The following is an 18,096-nucleotide window of genomic DNA, read 5'->3' on the forward strand; positions in this document are numbered from 1 at the left end:
TAGACTACTTTATTTACTTCCTAAACATAGTGACATCACTTTGTCACACCCACGCTTCTATTGGCTAGCGCTCAAACACATGTTACGTCGTGAAAGGCTAAGGGGCGGGACATCTGTAAGCAGTTGACTCATCACAACAGAATACAAATTCAATATGGCCCCTTGAAGGTAATCCAAAAATATTCAGTTATTACCTTGTGTTTTAAATCTAACCCAACCCTGCTCGTTTTCTTCATTTCTGATTGTCGGCCAAGTACAGCAGTGTTTGCTGTTTTAAAGTCATTCTTCACCGTGTCTCCTCCTGACTAAACATCACCTCCATCACTTCACATCATGAGCTCGCTGCTGTCTAGCCAGAGGTCTAACTGAAGCTCCAGGGAGAAGATTTCAACAGCAGCTCCTACACAGCGTCTAGCATGCATCACAAGAAAAACAGGAGGTGAGATTGGGAGCTGCATGGAGATGAATAACCATCCTTCATTGTCCACACTCACGCTGTGACTCACTGGGAAATTGTCAGAGACTTTACCGGGGCTTTTACAAGATTTCTCAAGTGCTGTTGAGTAAGAAGCATCATCCTTCACTGGCTCGCTGCAGGACAGGGAAGTGGTGCAGGGGCTTGTCTTGGACAGGAAATTAAATGTATTTAATTTCCACAATTTCCACAGCAGTGCATGTTTCCAGCAGGAGACGATCCCCTGTGACCCGCAGCCTGAGGCCCGAAGACATTAGACTAGATGCTGTCCTCCCACTCACTGTTTCCATCCTGTAATACACCTTGAAACAGGGTGCCTATTCATCTGCAACATGCCCCATCAGGAGGTTCCTGCTTTATGGTGTGCTGTTTTAAAAGGCCATATAATCTCCCACTGAGGTACAGTAAACCAGCTCAACAGGAACTCCAGATAATGTGCGCAACCTAAGGAGAAAGTGAAGTTTATATTTCAGGTTTTTTCCTTCTGAAATGATGAGTAGTTTCTCTAATAGAGTCATAAAGCTTTTTATCCACATCTGACAATCCCTTGCCAGCATTCAGTCAACAGAAATCTGCGAGATGGAAGATGGATTGACAGTGTTGAAAGCGGCTGTGTGTTTCACTGAGAAAGCCTACTGAGGAGTAATTACAGTAATTCAGAAAGCCTTATTGAAGTGTTTGGATCAGAGCACCACTGTATGAACAGCTGCTGTACGTATACATTCAGAAAGGAAAGAGACTCATCCGCAGCGAGGCAGCAGACTAATTCCCTGCATAATGCCGCATTTCTTCGAGACATTACAAGAACCTAACCACCAATTTTTCATCCGTGGTGTACAGAGGGTTTGACAACACAAGTATCCCCTCTCTGGAGTTTACACACACTTTGGTAGGAGCTACACTGCAAGCCTAAGTGGAAAATGTCCTCCTCTTTGAGTTAGTTGGGTAGGGGGGAGTTTTTTAAAGGGGGAGGCCCCTGTACATGTCTGACATGTTTCTGCAGGACCGCAGGCCGCTGGCTGGCGTGGAGCGAAGGCTTGTGGTCGGCTGTTTGTCTGCGTGAAGCTGGCATGGCCTCCCGTTCCCCTGCATCTGTTCCCCATTAGCACAGCGACCGAGAGTATAAAGCAGGGAGCTGACAGGCGCTGCGAACACTCGAGGATCGCTGCCTGGATCATGGGGTTTACTATCTGGCTGCTCTGCCTGCAGGCCAGTCTGCTGTCACACGCCCTCGAATGCTCAGCCGCTCAGGGAGAGCTGAGTGTGAGCAAACACACCGCAGACGCTCAGGTGAGAGGCTCCTGGTGGATGTGATAGTTACAGAAGGACAGTGGTAGCCAAAGGTGTTCATTAAGTGTCCGTCATTATGTGTGCTGATGTGACTCTGCAGGGGTAAGTGCAGCCTGTTGGAGGAATGTTGTTTGTTGGACATAATAAGCAACCTTTGTCTCAAATGAAAGTGAAAAGAATCTGGATTATCAGCGTTTTGTCCAGCGGGGATCAGCAGAGCACTTTGTGAAACGTGGAGCTGCATCTGTAATGAAACGATAAGTCTGTTTGATTATCATTCAAAGAGAAGTGATTTTAATGTAGGAAATAAAAGTGAAGTTGCAAAATAGTTTTGGCATTTCTATCTCTTTTGTCTCAGTTGATTTAAAGCTTAAAAATCTGCTTCTTCAACCAACAATTCCTCCATGTGATTGACTGTAATATTACTCAGGACACACCTTAACAATCAGGAATTCACGAAAGGAATATTAATCTTTCTTTTAGTTGACATTTTGTATACTTGTTTCCCCTAATACCAATGTCAAATATGCAGAATTGTTTACTAAAGAAGTAAAAAGAAAAACTAGAAGAAAACTGAACTGAAAAGAAATGAAATTGAACAAAAAAATTGGGATTTTGGATACTTTACTTTAGGTTTAAATGCCAAATAGAGTATTGGTTTATTAGGTTTTCCTCAGACACAGTGGGTCAGTGCGTGTACAATAGTTCAGGTCAGTATCAGCAGGAATGTGAGTCCAGTCTGTGACGTTAATCGTGGTCAAGCATGTGTCAGGGTGGCAGTAGACGTGTACAGTCTAATCCTGACCTGTGCAGACGTATCATTTATTTTCTAACAAAACAAAGTCTCATTGTAATGGTTTTTACAGCCGTATTTCCACCACGACAGAAATATACCCCGCTGTGGAACTAAACCTCCTGCTCCCCTCTTTGTCTTCTCATGTGGCTGCGGCTGTTATACTTTAAACTTGCGGTGAGCATTTTTCTGAGGACGGTCCTCATGTTCTGTCCAAAGTAATCGCCCTCATCTGGACAACGGCTTCGACAGCTGTGAGGAGGCGAGAGGAGGATTTGCACCCACACATGGGAGAGTTTTCATTCTTCCATGTGAGGGACTTTGTGCCACATATGTGTTTTTCTGCAGTGGTTATTTGTGTAATTACAGCATGAGCTTTAAATGTGGTGGCATCTAACTAATACCCGATGCTGCATCTTTTTCATACGCTTCATTTGGTTTATTTACACAAGTTTCCCACTAAGGTCATTTATTTATAATTGAGTGGAAAACATTAAGTGAGTAATTTACGAGGCTCGTCGACACAGAACAGCAGAAAGCCAGATGGATTGTGGCAGGATTTGATGGATGCTACATTTAGCTCAAAGGAGACATGTTATTCTCATTCTCAGCTTTATACTTTTATGTATTTTAGGTTTTTACTAGATCGTGTTTACATGCTTTAATGTTATAAAAACCCATTACTTTACCCCTACTGTCCATCAGAATATACCTGTATTCTCCTTCTGACTGAATCGCATTATTTTAGCGCCTGTCCCAAACCCCCAAAAGCCCGGTCAGATCTGATTGGCTCGTGAGAAAAATTGCGCTCTTTTGCAAAGCTAGCGGCTCAGGTGCTGAAGGATTGTTTGTGTTGCCAATTATGGACATACATTGGGATATTTTGTAAAATGTATTTGTCTGGGTCAGTGGACTATTTACACACACTAAATAAACTTAACAAATGTGCAGGATCTGAGTACTTAAAGGTGGGGTAGGTAAGTTTGAGAAACCGGCTCGAGATACACTTTTTGTTATATTCCATGGAATGCTCTTAACATCCCGATAGCAATGAATATCTGAAGTGCTTTGACAAAAAATCCATTAAAAAATTCCATCTGTGGACAAACTTATCTCGTGCCCTCATTGGTCATGTGCACGTTCGTGTGTGTTGGAGGAGGGGCTCTGTAAGAAAGTGGCAGATTTTCTCCGGTTGTGTATTTTCAAATTCTAGCGATCTCGAGCCGGTTTCTCAAACTTACCTACCCCACCTTTAATGGTCACATATTCATACATTTTTAACAATGCAGAGGCCATCTTTTCAGTTAGCAGCTAGTGTCTAAATGCATTGAATTACACTGCAATACAAGGATATCATCAGCATAAGTGTTGACTCTGATTCTCTTCTTTTCAGTATGAGGACCAGACGCAGCAAAGTGCGCTACCCTTACCTGAAGGACTGGTACGTATCACTCACTACTGTAGTACTCGGTTATCAATTTAGTTTGAATACTTTAGTCTCGCTGTGAAAGGGATCCTGTTCAGAGCAGGTTGTACTCTAAAGGAGTCTAGTGGACGACACAGCAGATATAAGAGGATAAATCACATCATGGTGCTAGAAATTGAAACAAATAACAGAGGGGAATTGAAAAAGGGTGTTGGTTGTGTTGGGTTTTTGAGTAAATAAAGCCATAATTACAGCACATTTAAACAAATAATGATGTTTCCTGGTTAGAAAACGTATAAAAAACATACTGTACAATATGGAAACTAATCCTTCCAGAAAAAACTGCAGCTATCTGGCAGAGAGACCATAGAAGCGTTGCAGTTTTGCCTACAAAAACAGACAATTAAAGTTACTGAAGTCCCTTGCAAACACTAGCAATGTGTGCATCCCCAGGACAACATGTGCATATTACAATTACCCCTCGACTCCAAACTGTACAGCTATTGTGCTGCAGTGAGTTCTCCAAACAAAACTAATTCCCAAAATAAGAATGAATCATTACAAAGTAGGTCAACAGCAATCACTGTAAGCACTTTAAATGGCAGCACAAATCCTTGCCGTGCAAATATTTGAAGCTAATGTAGCCGTCTTTGTTATTAACTGAATGGAAAAAGAGTAAGTTATTATCCAATACTTGAAACAAACGTTCTATTTTATACGCTTTGGAGGGGGAATAAGCATCGATAGAGCCCAGAGGTAACATTATTATACACCAACAAGTTCTAATAGGCAAACTGAATCTTGTTGTTTTTCGAAAAAGTGACAGTCCATTTATTAGGAAAACAAGTGGATCAATAGCAGAGCTGCGTTTATGTGCAGATCAATGAGAAATGCAGCAGCCACTGACCATAAGGACTTACAGTTTCCTCCCCTTGAAGCTGGAGTTAGACTGTCACTAAAGAGGGACGGGGTGAGAGGAGCATTCAGTGGAGAGAGTTGATGTTTGCTCTGTGGTTGTGTATGTGGTTGTGACTGTCTCACCCCTGCAGGTTTTGTTCCGACGTAGGAGACAGTTGGAGAGGAGGGGTCCCACCCACATGAGCCACAACAGCCGGCCGGGGGCCTTCACCGCCAAAGGCTTCCCGAACACTCTCATCCAGGTAAACCACGGCCTGTTAGTCACACAGGAGTCACAGTGAGGGGGAGGGGGGACGGTTTACAGGTTGCTGGTGAAGTTTTAGTCATACTGAATCATCTGAATCTGCTGGAAGACTTCAAATGATCCACAGAAACCACGTGATTTGTTCACTGAATCGTAAAAAAAAGGACCATATAAGGCAGGGACGTGCAGGGGCATATTCAGGGTCACTGCTCTAACCGGAATAAACCTTTTAAAAGGAAATAAATACAAAAACTGCCCAGTGTTAACAAACAGCCCATATTCAAAGAAAAATGGGTTGATTTGAATATGCAAAATATGCCATTTGAGGGCATAGGGATCCTGCAGAGGCATGCCCCCCCTAACCCTACGTGTATGTACACAATCACATCAACAAACTACAACTACAATTTCATTTTAGAGAGTAAGATCAGCCCAAGACAGAAAAACTGCATTTATCTCTGCCTTGTGCTTGAAATAAGAGTATCTGAGGGGCATAATGACAATAAGCTCAACAAAATGTTCTGGGAATCCTGTGTTTTCCTAATTCTCCTTGACTCGAGTGTGTTCAGAGAGAAAGCACACTGTGTACAGGAAGTATCAGCGCACACTAATCCCTGTGTCTGTGCTCCTCAGGCTGATAGGTCCAGGCGACACTTGAAGAAGAAACCGCGTAAATCCCGCGCCGGCACCTACTCTCTCCTTAGCAACGACAAGAGAGTCCCCCTACAGGTGAGTCTCCATGGCAACACCCCGAGCAGAGCAACAGCTGGGCAGCGAGGCCTGATGTGAGGACGACTTCCTCCCTTCAATGGATCACTTCGCTTTACTCTACGCTATAAACTGCTCATTGAAACGGCTCTTTGATGCCATTCAGACATTAGGCCTCATGCAGAAACATCATGTCTCTACATGTACTTTAAAGAGTTCTCTCCTGCTGATGTTCAGGTGTATATCAGTATGTAGTGTCTCTACTTTAAAGAGTCCTCTCCTGCTGATGTTCAGGTGTATATCAGTATGTAGTGTCTCTACTTTAAAGAGTCCTCTCCTGCTGATGTCCAGGTGTATATCAGTATGTAGTGTCTCTACTTTAAAGAGTCCTCTCCTGCTGATGTTCAGGTGTATATCAGTATGTAGTGTCTCTACTTTAAAGAGTCCTCTCCTGCTGATGTTCAGGTGTATATCAGTATGTAGTGTCTCTACTTTAAAGAGTCCTCTCCTGCTGATGTTCAGGTGTATATCAGTATGTAGTGTCTCTACTTTAAAGAGTCCTCTCCTGCTGATGTTCAGGTGTATATCAGTATGTAGTGTCTCTACTTTAAAGAGTCCTCTCCTGCTGATGTTCAGGTGTATATCAGTATGTAGTGTCTCTACTTTAAAGAGTCCTCTCCTGCTGATGTTCAGGTGTATATCAGTATGTAGTGTCTCTACTTTAAAGAGTCCTCTCCTGCTGATGTTCAGGTGTATATCAGTATGTAGTGTCTCTACTTTAAAGAGTCCTCTCCTGCTGATGTTCAGGTGTATATCAGTATGTAGTGTCTCTACTTTAAAGAGTCCTCTCCTGCTGATGTTCAGGTGTATATCAGTATGTAGTGTCTCTACTTTAAAGAGTCCTCTCCTGCTGATGTTCAGGTGTATAGATTTTAGCCGTTGTATCCCATTCACATGCACTTCCTGCTTTGCGCTTGAAATTGTTCATCATCATTTCTTTTAGGTTGCTGAAATAAGTGAGTTTTTAGAAGCATCACTCTTGTGATTTCTCTTCCAGGTGATCAGAGTGAGGCGACAGGAGAAGCTCGATCCACAGAAGAGGGTGAACTCAGGACGCTCCGGTGCGTTCTCTGTCCTGGTGAGTGTGCTGTGTATTCTTTAACACACTAACTGACTATATCTGATGAATATTTACATGACGTTCTGTGTGCTCTGCAGGGAGATCCACAGGCTGACGTTCAGGCTGACGATCAGGCTGACGTTCAGACCGACAGACCCAATAGGAGCATACAGAAGAGGAGTGCTGGGAAATAAAAAGCAATTTTTAATTTTGGCCTGACAGTACAAAGGTCTCTGAAAAACATGAGTCAACATCTGAAGACTGGTGTGAAAATCTGACATTTAGATAAGATCTTCTGTGCTAACTTGCTTTGATTAATTTTGATATGTGCATCCATCGTTACTGTTTCACCTGAAAGCTTATCAGCCACTAATGGATACTTTATTTACTATTTTAAGTTTCTAATATATTCCTGCATGTTTTAAAATGAATCCACAAATGATCCCATATGAATATTATAGTTTGCCGTGTTGTTGTATTTAATCACAGATTCCTTATGAATATTGGGGGTATATTTTTGCAGAAATATTTCTTGTGTTGTATCAAATTTCAATAAAAGTTTAGTAGACACATATGGTGTTTGAGTCTTTAAACGTTAGGCACTTTGTGCTCCACTGGAGCCTTCTCTATACAGTTGGTTAATAGTTCTGTCTGAGCTCAGGAGTTGTATAACAGCAGCTCAGTGTTTCCCTGAATGACGCGTTTCATTTCCCACTCACAAGTCTGCAAAGCTGTCTCCGGCTGATTCATAAAATTGATTTCATGGCATCGAAACACCACTGAGTCCCCAATTACACATGGCAGGAGCTACATGTATGGTGCATGGTTGGCACTGAAATGGCAGCAGGATAAACTAGCAGGAACTTATTTTCAGTAAAAGTCCCTTAATCCATTTACATTACCATGTGAGAGAGGGAATCAAATCTAAATGTAGTCCAGACCATCTGTTCCAGGAGTCAACTTTGTCTATTTTAATATCTTGTGTCATTTTTAATTCATTTGGCCGGGAATGGAAACGCAATTTGGTCTGGAGCAGAAGTGAGTATTTCTGCAGGGCGCTGACGTAAATGTGAAGAAAATTAAATCTTTGTGGGCTGCTCTGCATCTGTCTGCCTATTTACAGCAGGGCAGATCTTTTCAAAAACACCTCTCAGAGAAACTGTGCTGCACTGTGATGATTGTATGTTGGGTTAAAAATAAAAGCAGCTACCTAAATTACACCCCCCCCAGAAAATCCTGCATGATGAAAAAGCCGGAGTATAAATGTAAGCTAATCTAAATGAATGGGATGAGTCATCTTCCGCTCATTTACCGATCAAAGCCCACAGCTCGTGACGTAGGTCCCATTTTTATGGTTTTACAGAGACAAACATAGAGCAGAGGGAAAAAATAACCCAACAAAATGTTATTTATAACCTGACATTTTCCCTGAAGCATATCATTGATGCTGAACACGCTTCAGCAGCTCGCTCTGGGAGAATATGGACGGGTTGTGCCACAGCCATCACATGACCTGGATTAGCTGGTTGGAAACTGTATTGGTGACAAACAACCACAGGATGCCTTTCTGATTTCTCTGAAAAAGAGCTCTGTTGAGGACCAATTATTCCTATTTAGAGGCAACAAGAGAGACACCACTCGCTCCCCTGTCATCATCTCACACACACCCATCCTTAGAGGCAATCTCACTTACACAGACTTGTTTTAAATAGAAATCCACCATTTAAACCCAGTCCTGGTGATGCAAATGTTAAATTAAAGTTCAATCTGATGTGTGTCACGGTGTGTGGTCGACGCGAAGGGGATCCTCTCAGTCTGTGCGGTGGTGTAATGGTGTGTGGCATTGTTTCCGCTGTGCTTTGGGTTTAGTCATCCCCTCCAGAACAAAGCTGACGGTAATCACTACGAACAAAATCACTGGGAGGCCTTCAATCTATAGGACTGTGGTGGGAGAGATACGTCACAGTTTCCCCAAAGCTTCACTCAGGTTCATGTGTAGTTAGTGGGTAACAGTCCTTTTTAAGCAGAGGAAACCACCACGTAAGTATTAGTTTCTGTTGACAGGAGCATCTCATCCCAGACAACATGCAATGTGGGGAAAAAGTCACAAACAAGTCCTTCGTTAGCAGGGGGGTTAACCCGGAGGCAGAAACAATACTGTTATGATGCAGAGCGACCCAGCGACGACACACCTTTCCGTCTTCTACGTTCATCACAATTTGAGTAACAGTGTTGGATGATTCCAATCCATTAGAAACCAGAGGTCTCTGTTACTTTGGTGATAAAATGGACCAAAGTTAGTTGCTGAAATCATGAAAGAATGCAACATAGCTAAAGAGACGTCTGGTTGAATAACAAACCACCTTACAGGTTCAAAACAAACCTCTATTCCAACTTCAACTGGTTCCACACCGTTGAATAATCAGAAACATGTCCGATTTGTTTCAATCAAAATTCAGAAAGGGACAAGTCTTGTCAATGGAGAAATGCATTCTTCAAAGTAATATAATCCTCCTACCAGCACACCCAAAGCTCTCTAAATAAAACACTGTGTCTTATATTTGTAATCTGTAGGCTTTACAATCCTTACGTCTGCTAGTGGTCGCTTCATATTCAGTGTATAGACTGTTCTTAACTCTGTCTTAAACTCACCACTGGCAGGTTTGTTGCACTGCCCAACATGAACACAATGTCAGTCTACAGATAAAAACCAACCAACTGGAATATTATCAGATCAGTCCGTAAGGTAAAGATAGTACCGTAGCATCTGAACCCTTTTTGGTAAAGTGTGATTTATTTGAGTCAGGATGAGGTATTTCCTGCTGTTCTCCTCCTGGTCTTTTCTCTACTCTGACCTCAGACTGTGACCCTGCTTTGAGGCTGAATCTTCCTCCTTCTCCTCTTCTTCCTCTCACTTCCCATCAGATCAGATGCAGGGTGTTGGCTGTCTTCCCTCACCTCGTGTCACTCCGGCCTGACATCCCCTCCCCCAATAACCAGCCTCCCTTCCTCTCTCTGTCACATCACTGTGGGCTAACGAAGGAGATGCATGTGTGATATGTGTAAGTCCTCAGTAACAGCGTAGTGATGTCAGCTCAATATATCAGCCTGCTGACCTTTCAGCGTGTAAGGCGGCGGCAAGGAGGGGGGGGGGGGGGGGGGGGTTATTTATGGGCCAATGCAGAATTCATTGACTTTTTCCAGAATCTGTCAGCTTCTCGTGATAAACAAAGCCTCGGTCTGCATCCAGAGGCAGAATAACACCTGCAATCCCTTCATCCTGTCACCAAAAGCTAAACTCAAAATATCTCAGACGCTAGCGAAATCTATTTTAGATCAAAGTTTGGTTTCATAGCATCCATAACTGCAGCATGCTGATGCTAAAAACAGAGATATCAAGAGTACTGTAGCTGACTTATAATCCTGTTATTCTTCGCCTGAACTGTGGCATTTACACATTGCTTTCTTTTGTGTTCCAGCTCTCTCAACATTTACTTGCCAAAAAAACGTTTTATTAAAGTGTTATTAATCATTATTCTCATTTTCCAGGTGAAAAGTAAGTAAAATCCCCAATTTGTGATTAATTCATCATAAATAACTCATATTTGGGAACTCAAAATGTTTTGAGCTGTGGTCTTGCTAATGGATTCCATTGGGATACAAATGACTCTGCATCATTATATGCCAGGAATTAAGAAACACAGATGTTGGTTTAAACTTGGCCACCATGCAATTTTGAGTTAACTTAATGCATTTTAAATGGTTTCTTAAGACTCTCCTTAACCTTAGAGAAGCAAAGCAATCACCATCTCGACCAAAGTTGGTTTTACAAGAGCGACGACATGCTGATATACTCATCTTGACAGACACCACATCCATCACCATTAGTGATTCACAGGAGATAAATCCCTGCAGCTTTAGAGCGAATATCGCCATAAATATCTGAACATTTACATTAAAGCCGAGAGCTGAGATGAACATAGCTGAAAGAAAAATGCCAGATTTTCTCAGTTCTGTCTCTGAGCAATTCATCTGCGTAGCTCTGCTTGAAGATGATGGATGCCTGCTGAGTCAATGCCACAATATCTGCCCTGCTCAGTACATTAAAGCAGAAAATATTGCTGAGTTTGACCTTATACCCACTATATAGGTCCGTGGAAAGCTGATTTATTAAGAAGGGAATACTCTCCGACAGGGTGAATAAATTTCATAGGTGTATATTAGAAATGGAAGGCAGAGAGAATTGATGATGAATTGAGAAAAGCAGCATTTCTTAAAAAATATATCTGGGGGAATACGGAGCCAACACATCCTATATGTGGCAGGTAACTAGGCTAAGGCGATTCATCTAAATTACAACACAAAGCCCGCTGTGATTCAGTTGTATAAGCAGGACAGAGGATTCAGTAAAAATAGGCTCAGAGGCAGAGAGATAAAGGGAGGCGAGGCAGGTTCGGTTCAGCTCGAGCCAGGAGGCTTTTCACCCTCATTCCTCTTTCTCTTTGGTATGACACGAAGGTCGTACGGGCTGTGAAGTGGACAGAGCTGACAGGAGCCGAGGGAGAGGCATGGGAGGAATCACAAGCAGTCCCAGGCATTAAAGATGGAGACACAACGTTGAAAACTTCTTATAAAAGGCAGGGGAAGACAACTTTGTGTCCTCAGACCTGAGGGATAAATGGAGCAGTCGGAAACCTCTGGTACTGAGAAGTGAAGACAATATGCCTGAACTTGCACTCTTTCTGATATCAAGCAGAGGGTGACTCTACTGGTTGCATAAAGAAGTGTGTTAGAAGTCTATAGCTCAGTAAACATTGTATACATGAGATTATAGTCTCAATTTGTAGTTTAAAGTCTTCTTCAATACAGCAGGAGGATCATTTAGCAAATGATGTTTCCATTTAGGTTCAAATAAACCATAAAGCAGGGAATGCTTAAGGCTTTGGGACGGGCTACGTGGTCCAAATGTCTGACTGTTTACCAGTATTTTCTCTTCCTGAAAGTTAATTGGAACATTTTGGTTTGCCTAAAAAGCGTTTGTTTTAGCATATGGCTGTAATTAGCTCCAACCTCTCGTGTGACTTCTGGCTCCAATAAGCATGGTGACGGCCAAAATGCCAAACTATAAGTTCAAAATAATGGTTTACAAACCAATGGGTGACCTCACGGTGACAACGTCTGTGGGAGGGAGGGGTGGGCCGGCTGGAAAAGGTAATTTCGGCCTTGGAGGTATAAAAAGTTGGCTGGAAATAACAAGCTTGCCTCCAGCCACCACCTCATCGACTCTGTAACCATTTGTGAAATTTAGAAAAGGCTCCAAACTGGTCTACATGTAATTACATACTGTAGATGAAAACAAATGTGGAAAGGAAATACATTCCTCAGTTACATTCCTATGGGGCAGCAGAGTAATGGAGTCTGGAAATATTATGGAGCAAAGAGCAGCATAACACATTAGGTCATTGTCTGTGAGTCTACTGACCACATCACGGACCTCTGGTGAAGAATAAGGAGAAAAGTGCTTGTGGTCGGAAAAGAAACATGCTTCCACTTTCCGAGCCAGACTCGCATGAAGACGCCATTTAAAAAAGACCAAAACAGCACAAAATCACTTCTGATTAAATCTTGCAAAGGTAGCAGAGGCAGCTGATAGAAATCCTGCCTTTTCGTTCCCATCTTTCAGTCTGTTACTGTCTCCATATCTATCACATCTCTTAATATCTGATAAAAGCTTTGCACAGTGAGTGCATCCAAATAAACGTCAGTCAGCATCACTGATGTACGATAAAGAATAACATACCAAATGTACAGTGGAAAGAAAGACATCAGAAGGATGTGGTAGGATGTAAGGAAAGGAAGAGGGGTAGAAAAAACTACTTTTTGTTGCTATTGTGCTCACATTTCAGAAACTTCTCAAAGTTCATTTGCAAGTTCACGAGGTCTGCCGGTTGACAGCTAGGGCAGAAACATTTTAATATTTCATATGGAGCTAAATCTCTCTCTGAACATTAAGTAGAGGGAGCTTTTTGGCCCGGGAGTGTGGTCTCATATTGAATTTTGAAGTCATAAATGGATGTTTCAAACTGCAGAGCGGAGGGCGGTTTAGAGGTCCTGAGAGGACAATAAATCACTTGGTCACACGTTCTGTAGCCTCTCCGGATCAAAGAGCTCCCTCAGCATCTCCACACTCAAGTATCAAGGGACAGAAGAGGGAGAAAGAAAACATCTGTGTGGGAAAAAATATCTTTATATTGCATAATCCGATTGCAAAGCCACTGAGATGAAGGCTATGTGACACTTCAGCTTCACTTAAATGTATCATGGTGTAATGAAAACAACAGCACAAAATGAAATATAGCTGCAAGAATATAACTGATGTTGCACTGTGACAATAACAGGACTTCTTGACATCCTATATGGTATCTGAAAATAAAAAACAAGTCATGCAAAAATGTGATTGTTGTAAAAATGATTCCAGAGCAATGTCAGAGCAGAACACACTGCTTATGTTTTGCTACCTTATTTTATATAGCCAATGTTTTTCATCCATTAATGTGACTTTTCTGAACGCTTTCGGTCTACCCGGACCTAAAGTTGAAATTGCAATATTAGCTGTAAAATGTTACTGCCTGCATGACTTTATTCCCATGCTGACAGGCATTGCTGTGGTTGTAAAAAGGGGGGAAATGAGCACTCCTATGAGCAGAAGTGACACGGCTACTTTTCTGGTTTATCTTCGAGTGCAGCTCAGCAGATTCCTGCCTCCTGCTGTTACAAATTATTTATTTTCTGGTGAAGTTTGTATTTCATAGTCACTCTGTGGAAGTCGAGCAAAGCTTGCTAAAGACTGCCCTCTTGTGGATATTTACAACAATGAAAAGCTTCTAAACTTCAGTAAAACGAATGGATATATCTTCATCATATGGAAAATATGGATGTATGGTAGAGGTCCTGTATTTTGCAGGTTAAATGTAAATATATATTAATATTGTTATGAACATTATGATGACTTTCTATAATTTAAACTATTGTTATACTTTAACCTTTTGACTTTACTGTACGTGTGTTTTTGGAATAGAAGCATGTTTGAACTGTGTTGTATAGGAATAAAAGGCTTCATGAGGAAAGTTATGAGACTGTTTATTTCAACCATTCTCCTGCAGGGACTTCACCTAGTCTGAGTCCTTGAACTCTTTGCAGGTGATGGAGGTTTTTTCATGGGTCATGTTCCCTGATCCTTCCTCCTCCAAAGCCTTGTCCTTCTCCAAAGCCACCAGCATGGTCTGCTTTAGCACAGTCTGGTATTTCTCATTCATCCGCTTAACTTCCGGCTCGTATTTGTTGCACTGCACTGTGAGCTTCTTCATCTCCTCTATGAGCTTGTTTTTCTCCTGCACCACGCGCTTATACTGCAGGCTGTGGAAGTCTCTGTTCCTCTGCACCCTCTCTAGGGTCAGTGCTCCTGCAGCCGCTGCCCGCCTGTACTCCTCCATCTCCCGCTGCGCAGTCTCCAGTTCGCCGGTCAGACTCTGGTTCTCGGTGTACACCTGTGGCACTAAACCGATTTTCTCTGTATCCAAACCCCCTCTCTGCACCATCTCAGTCCACTCAGTCTGGAAGCAGTCAAGTGTTTCTGTCATGTTCATGTGGAAGAGGAAGGTGCGTAAAAAGTCATCCACGGCCTCCTGTTTCTGCGGGGTGGAGGGAGCTGTTTTCCGGGGAGAAGCAGCTGCCTCTGCCCGCTCCTGGATCGCTTTCACCGTCGCCTCCAAATCCTCCTCTCCTTCCGTCAGACTCCAGTCATCCCCCAGAGAAACCTCTTCATACTGAAAGCCATCCTCACTTTCAGACAGAGAGACCTTCTCTTTGACTTTCTTATCTGCGCTCATTGTTTCATTTGAGACTGTTTGGAGTTGCCATGGTGACGATCCTGCATTATTTTCAACGCAGCACAACCGTTCTTATTATACATCCATGAGCACAACATGGTCTTAATAAATCCATATCTTCACTTGCATTGTCTCTTTTTGCTCGTATTGTGAGCATATTTGCTTCTTTTTTTTTTTAAAGTAAATGTATAAAAGTTAATAATTTGTATAATAATATAATAATCCGTTTTTTGGGTGACCATGAAAAATAACTTAGGCTAACTGCATACATGCCAACCTTTCCAAATCCAAAAGAGGTAGGTTTGCGCATGGCAAATGTGCACGCCCAAATTAGGTAATCAGAAGAAATGGAACCACAGTAATTACAGGTATAAACCATGTATTTAATATATTGCATCACTTTTTGCATTTTTCACAAAAATGTGTCATACAATGTTCAGTCACTTTAGTGCTTGGTATGTAGCAGACTTGGCTTTCTTGAGAAGTTCAGGGTCTGGTTTCCAGTTGCAGCAGCCAGCATGTGAATTTGTTTATCTTCCCTGCCAACAGACCTTCGTGTGCTTCTCTCCGCGATACCTTGATAAACTCGTGATCTGCTGTCCACCGCTTGGTCGGATCTTCTTCTATTCATCGCGGAATTTCCATATAAAAACCTGTAGCTGTGTGTATTGTTGAACATCTCTGATGTGAATAAACAACACTGGGGCGCCAAGACCGAACACTAATCACGTGATGAGCAAATCCAATTTCATTGGATAGGAGCAAATTAAGTTATTATCTTCTAACCAATTCCTTGTAATTTGTTTAATAATCGCAATGGGCTACTTATCACTAGAAATATGTAGGAATCTTTATTTTAACCCCCTCTGGTGTTTCCCCCTGAGGTTAGTGGGTTCCTGTTTAGAGAAATGCCCCCAAAAGATGTCCTTTCTTTTATAGCTCTTGTAACCGCGAGATTCCACGAGATCCCGTTTGCTCCATCATCCACAATCATGGCGGACTACAAGGCGGCGCCCTTGGCTTCTCTGCCAAAAACACTGGACCCAAACGAGTATTTTAACCTCTCTCTGGAGTACCGCCGGGCCGAAGAGGAGAGGTCGGCTATGCGGTCCAACCTGAAGCTCCAGTACCAGACTCAGCTCAACAACCCGCACAGAAAGGCCCTCATTGTGAGTGTTACCCTTCAAAGTGGCTACATGTTAGCATCAGAACCAGGTTTATTGTTAACACATACAAGCAATTCGCCTTGGTGTATTTTGAGGCAGACATAAACACAATCAAAAAAGATGCATTGTAAGAAAAGTACCATGAAATAAAACAATGACAAGACGGGACTAGACGGAATTAATATGTGTGTAGAGTTGAAGCTAACCTACAGCAATGCTTTACTTTGCAGTGTCCTTGTTTTTCTTTCTGTTGTGTTTACATCTTATATTATGTAAAGTGCCACAGTGTTTCCATGTGTTTAGAGAAAGAGAGGTAAAGCAGTTAAGCACATTCAAACATTATTTCACATACATTTTTACTCCCCTATCCCATGAAAACCTGCAACAACACACTGAGACCTGTTCATGGTTCTTCACTACCAGCTGCTTCAATCAAACTGTAATTAACAGAAAAGTGTGCAAGTGTAATTGACATTTGCATGGTCAAGATATCTCCTATTTATCAACAGACAAACATGAAACTACTACAATCACAACACTTAATATTGACTTACTTACTGCTACTTCTGTCCTTTACTTGTCATGGACTGTATGGACATAGTAGGAAAAGCACAACTGATACTGTTACATTAACAATGGCTATTTTCTTATTGAAGTGTCCTAGTAGTCCATGGCAATGTTACAGTGAGCCAGTATGCCCAACACCAGGACCATATGTCATAATGCACTCTATGAAAAAGTCCTTTATATCTTTTATACTTTTGTTTAAAGAGAAAACTTATTTGCTGTAGTAATACAATATGTAAATAGACTTTGCCATGTCATTTTTCTCCAATGCAAAGACTTACTAATACATTGAAATGGATTTGCTTACCTGTGTGTTTACAGGACGACCCGGCCCTGACTCGCTGGATGTACGCCCGGTCCCACACCTACCCTCACTTCAAGGCCACATCCAAGACCTCTCTGTCTGGGTTCCTGTTTGGAGTGTTGCCTATCATTGGCTTTTGGTACCTCTTCAAGACAAACAGGGTATGAGACACCACACCACACCACACCACACCACACCACACCTACCTGGGCACATATATTAATCACTTGGAAAACCATTTAATCACTGATTTCGGTCTCGGAATTTTTAAGACTTAAAAACTAAACCAAAATTAGAACAGACAAATAATTTATTCCCAAATATTCTTGCAGTTATTAAGAGTACTAAGATGCCCAGCTGGAGGTCAAAACACTAGTGATTTCACTTTATATAATCCAGTGAACAACACAGTATGGGCATGAGAACAAGAGGTAATTCTACCATGCAGCACGATTTAAAACACTGAAAATACCTTTTACAAAAAAAATGTAGCCTTAAATAATCCTTCAATTTTTATATTCATGAATGGCATCTTGGATCTGAAAGCTATTCAGCTGAGGATTGGAGCTCAGCAGTTGATCTGAATCCCTTTTTTTGTCACAGTGCCATTCATATTTGAATCAAATGCTTTATTGTCATGGAGATTCAGCGTCTAAATCCTCACCGATATGAATTCAAGGGAGAATTTTGTGCAATTGTCTGACTGCTGAGCCTCAAATTCGCTTCCTCTTTCCGCTGGGAGGACAAAAAGCTGCTTGACAATCACAAAAAGCTCACTCATAAAACAATCTTTTGAGAAAATGTCTGGAAGGTGAAGAGGGTGACATGACTTTGTTGCCATGGAATCAGCATTAACCCATCGTGTGTGTGTGTCGTGTGTTTTACAGGACAAGAAGGAGGCGGATATTAAAGCTGGAAAGCGCGACCGCCGGTTCGCTCTGTCATCATGAGCTGCGCTGAGACCTTCATGTTCTAGTGATACCAGTGTGTGTAATTATTATTATTAACTGAATAAAATTATATTGTCAAAAACAGTCATGTGGTTTTAATTGGTGAGTTAAAGGTGTGAAAAATACAGTAGACACCGGGGCTTAAAACAGAGACAACAAGAGTGGATATACTGGTGAGTTTGGGGAAATGTGGCATAAAACAAGATCACCTGCTCAAATCTTTTAACACACACATTAAAATCTGCA

General features: G+C 41.9%; 2 protein-coding genes across 2 annotated transcripts; both read left to right on the top strand.

Annotated features, from left to right (window-relative positions):
• The first annotated feature begins 1,467 nt into the window (after positions 1 to 1,467).
• On the top strand, positions 1,468 to 7,546 carry si:dkey-12l12.1. The gene is made up of 6 exons (XM_034132554.1): positions 1,468 to 1,765; positions 3,952 to 3,999; positions 5,034 to 5,144; positions 5,780 to 5,875; positions 6,912 to 6,992; positions 7,073 to 7,546. The coding sequence occupies exons 1-6, from the start codon at positions 1,652 to 1,654 to the stop codon at positions 7,166 to 7,168; spliced, it is 546 nt and encodes a 181-aa protein (XP_033988445.1). The 5' UTR covers positions 1,468 to 1,651; the 3' UTR covers positions 7,169 to 7,546.
• An 8,259-nt stretch (positions 7,547 to 15,805) lies between these two features.
• Positions 15,806 to 17,934, top strand: ndufb4 (NADH:ubiquinone oxidoreductase subunit B4). The gene is made up of 3 exons (XM_034132216.1): positions 15,806 to 16,032; positions 16,918 to 17,061; positions 17,788 to 17,934. Exons 1-3 carry the CDS (start codon positions 15,856 to 15,858, stop codon positions 17,848 to 17,850), a joined length of 384 nt encoding a protein of 127 aa, XP_033988107.1. The 5' UTR covers positions 15,806 to 15,855; the 3' UTR covers positions 17,851 to 17,934.
• The last annotated feature ends 162 nt before the right edge of the window (positions 17,935 to 18,096 follow it).

Source organism: Trematomus bernacchii, unplaced genomic scaffold (assembly GCF_902827165.1).
Source record: "Trematomus bernacchii unplaced genomic scaffold, fTreBer1.1, whole genome shotgun sequence".
NCBI lineage: Eukaryota > Metazoa > Chordata > Actinopteri > Perciformes > Nototheniidae > Trematomus > Trematomus bernacchii.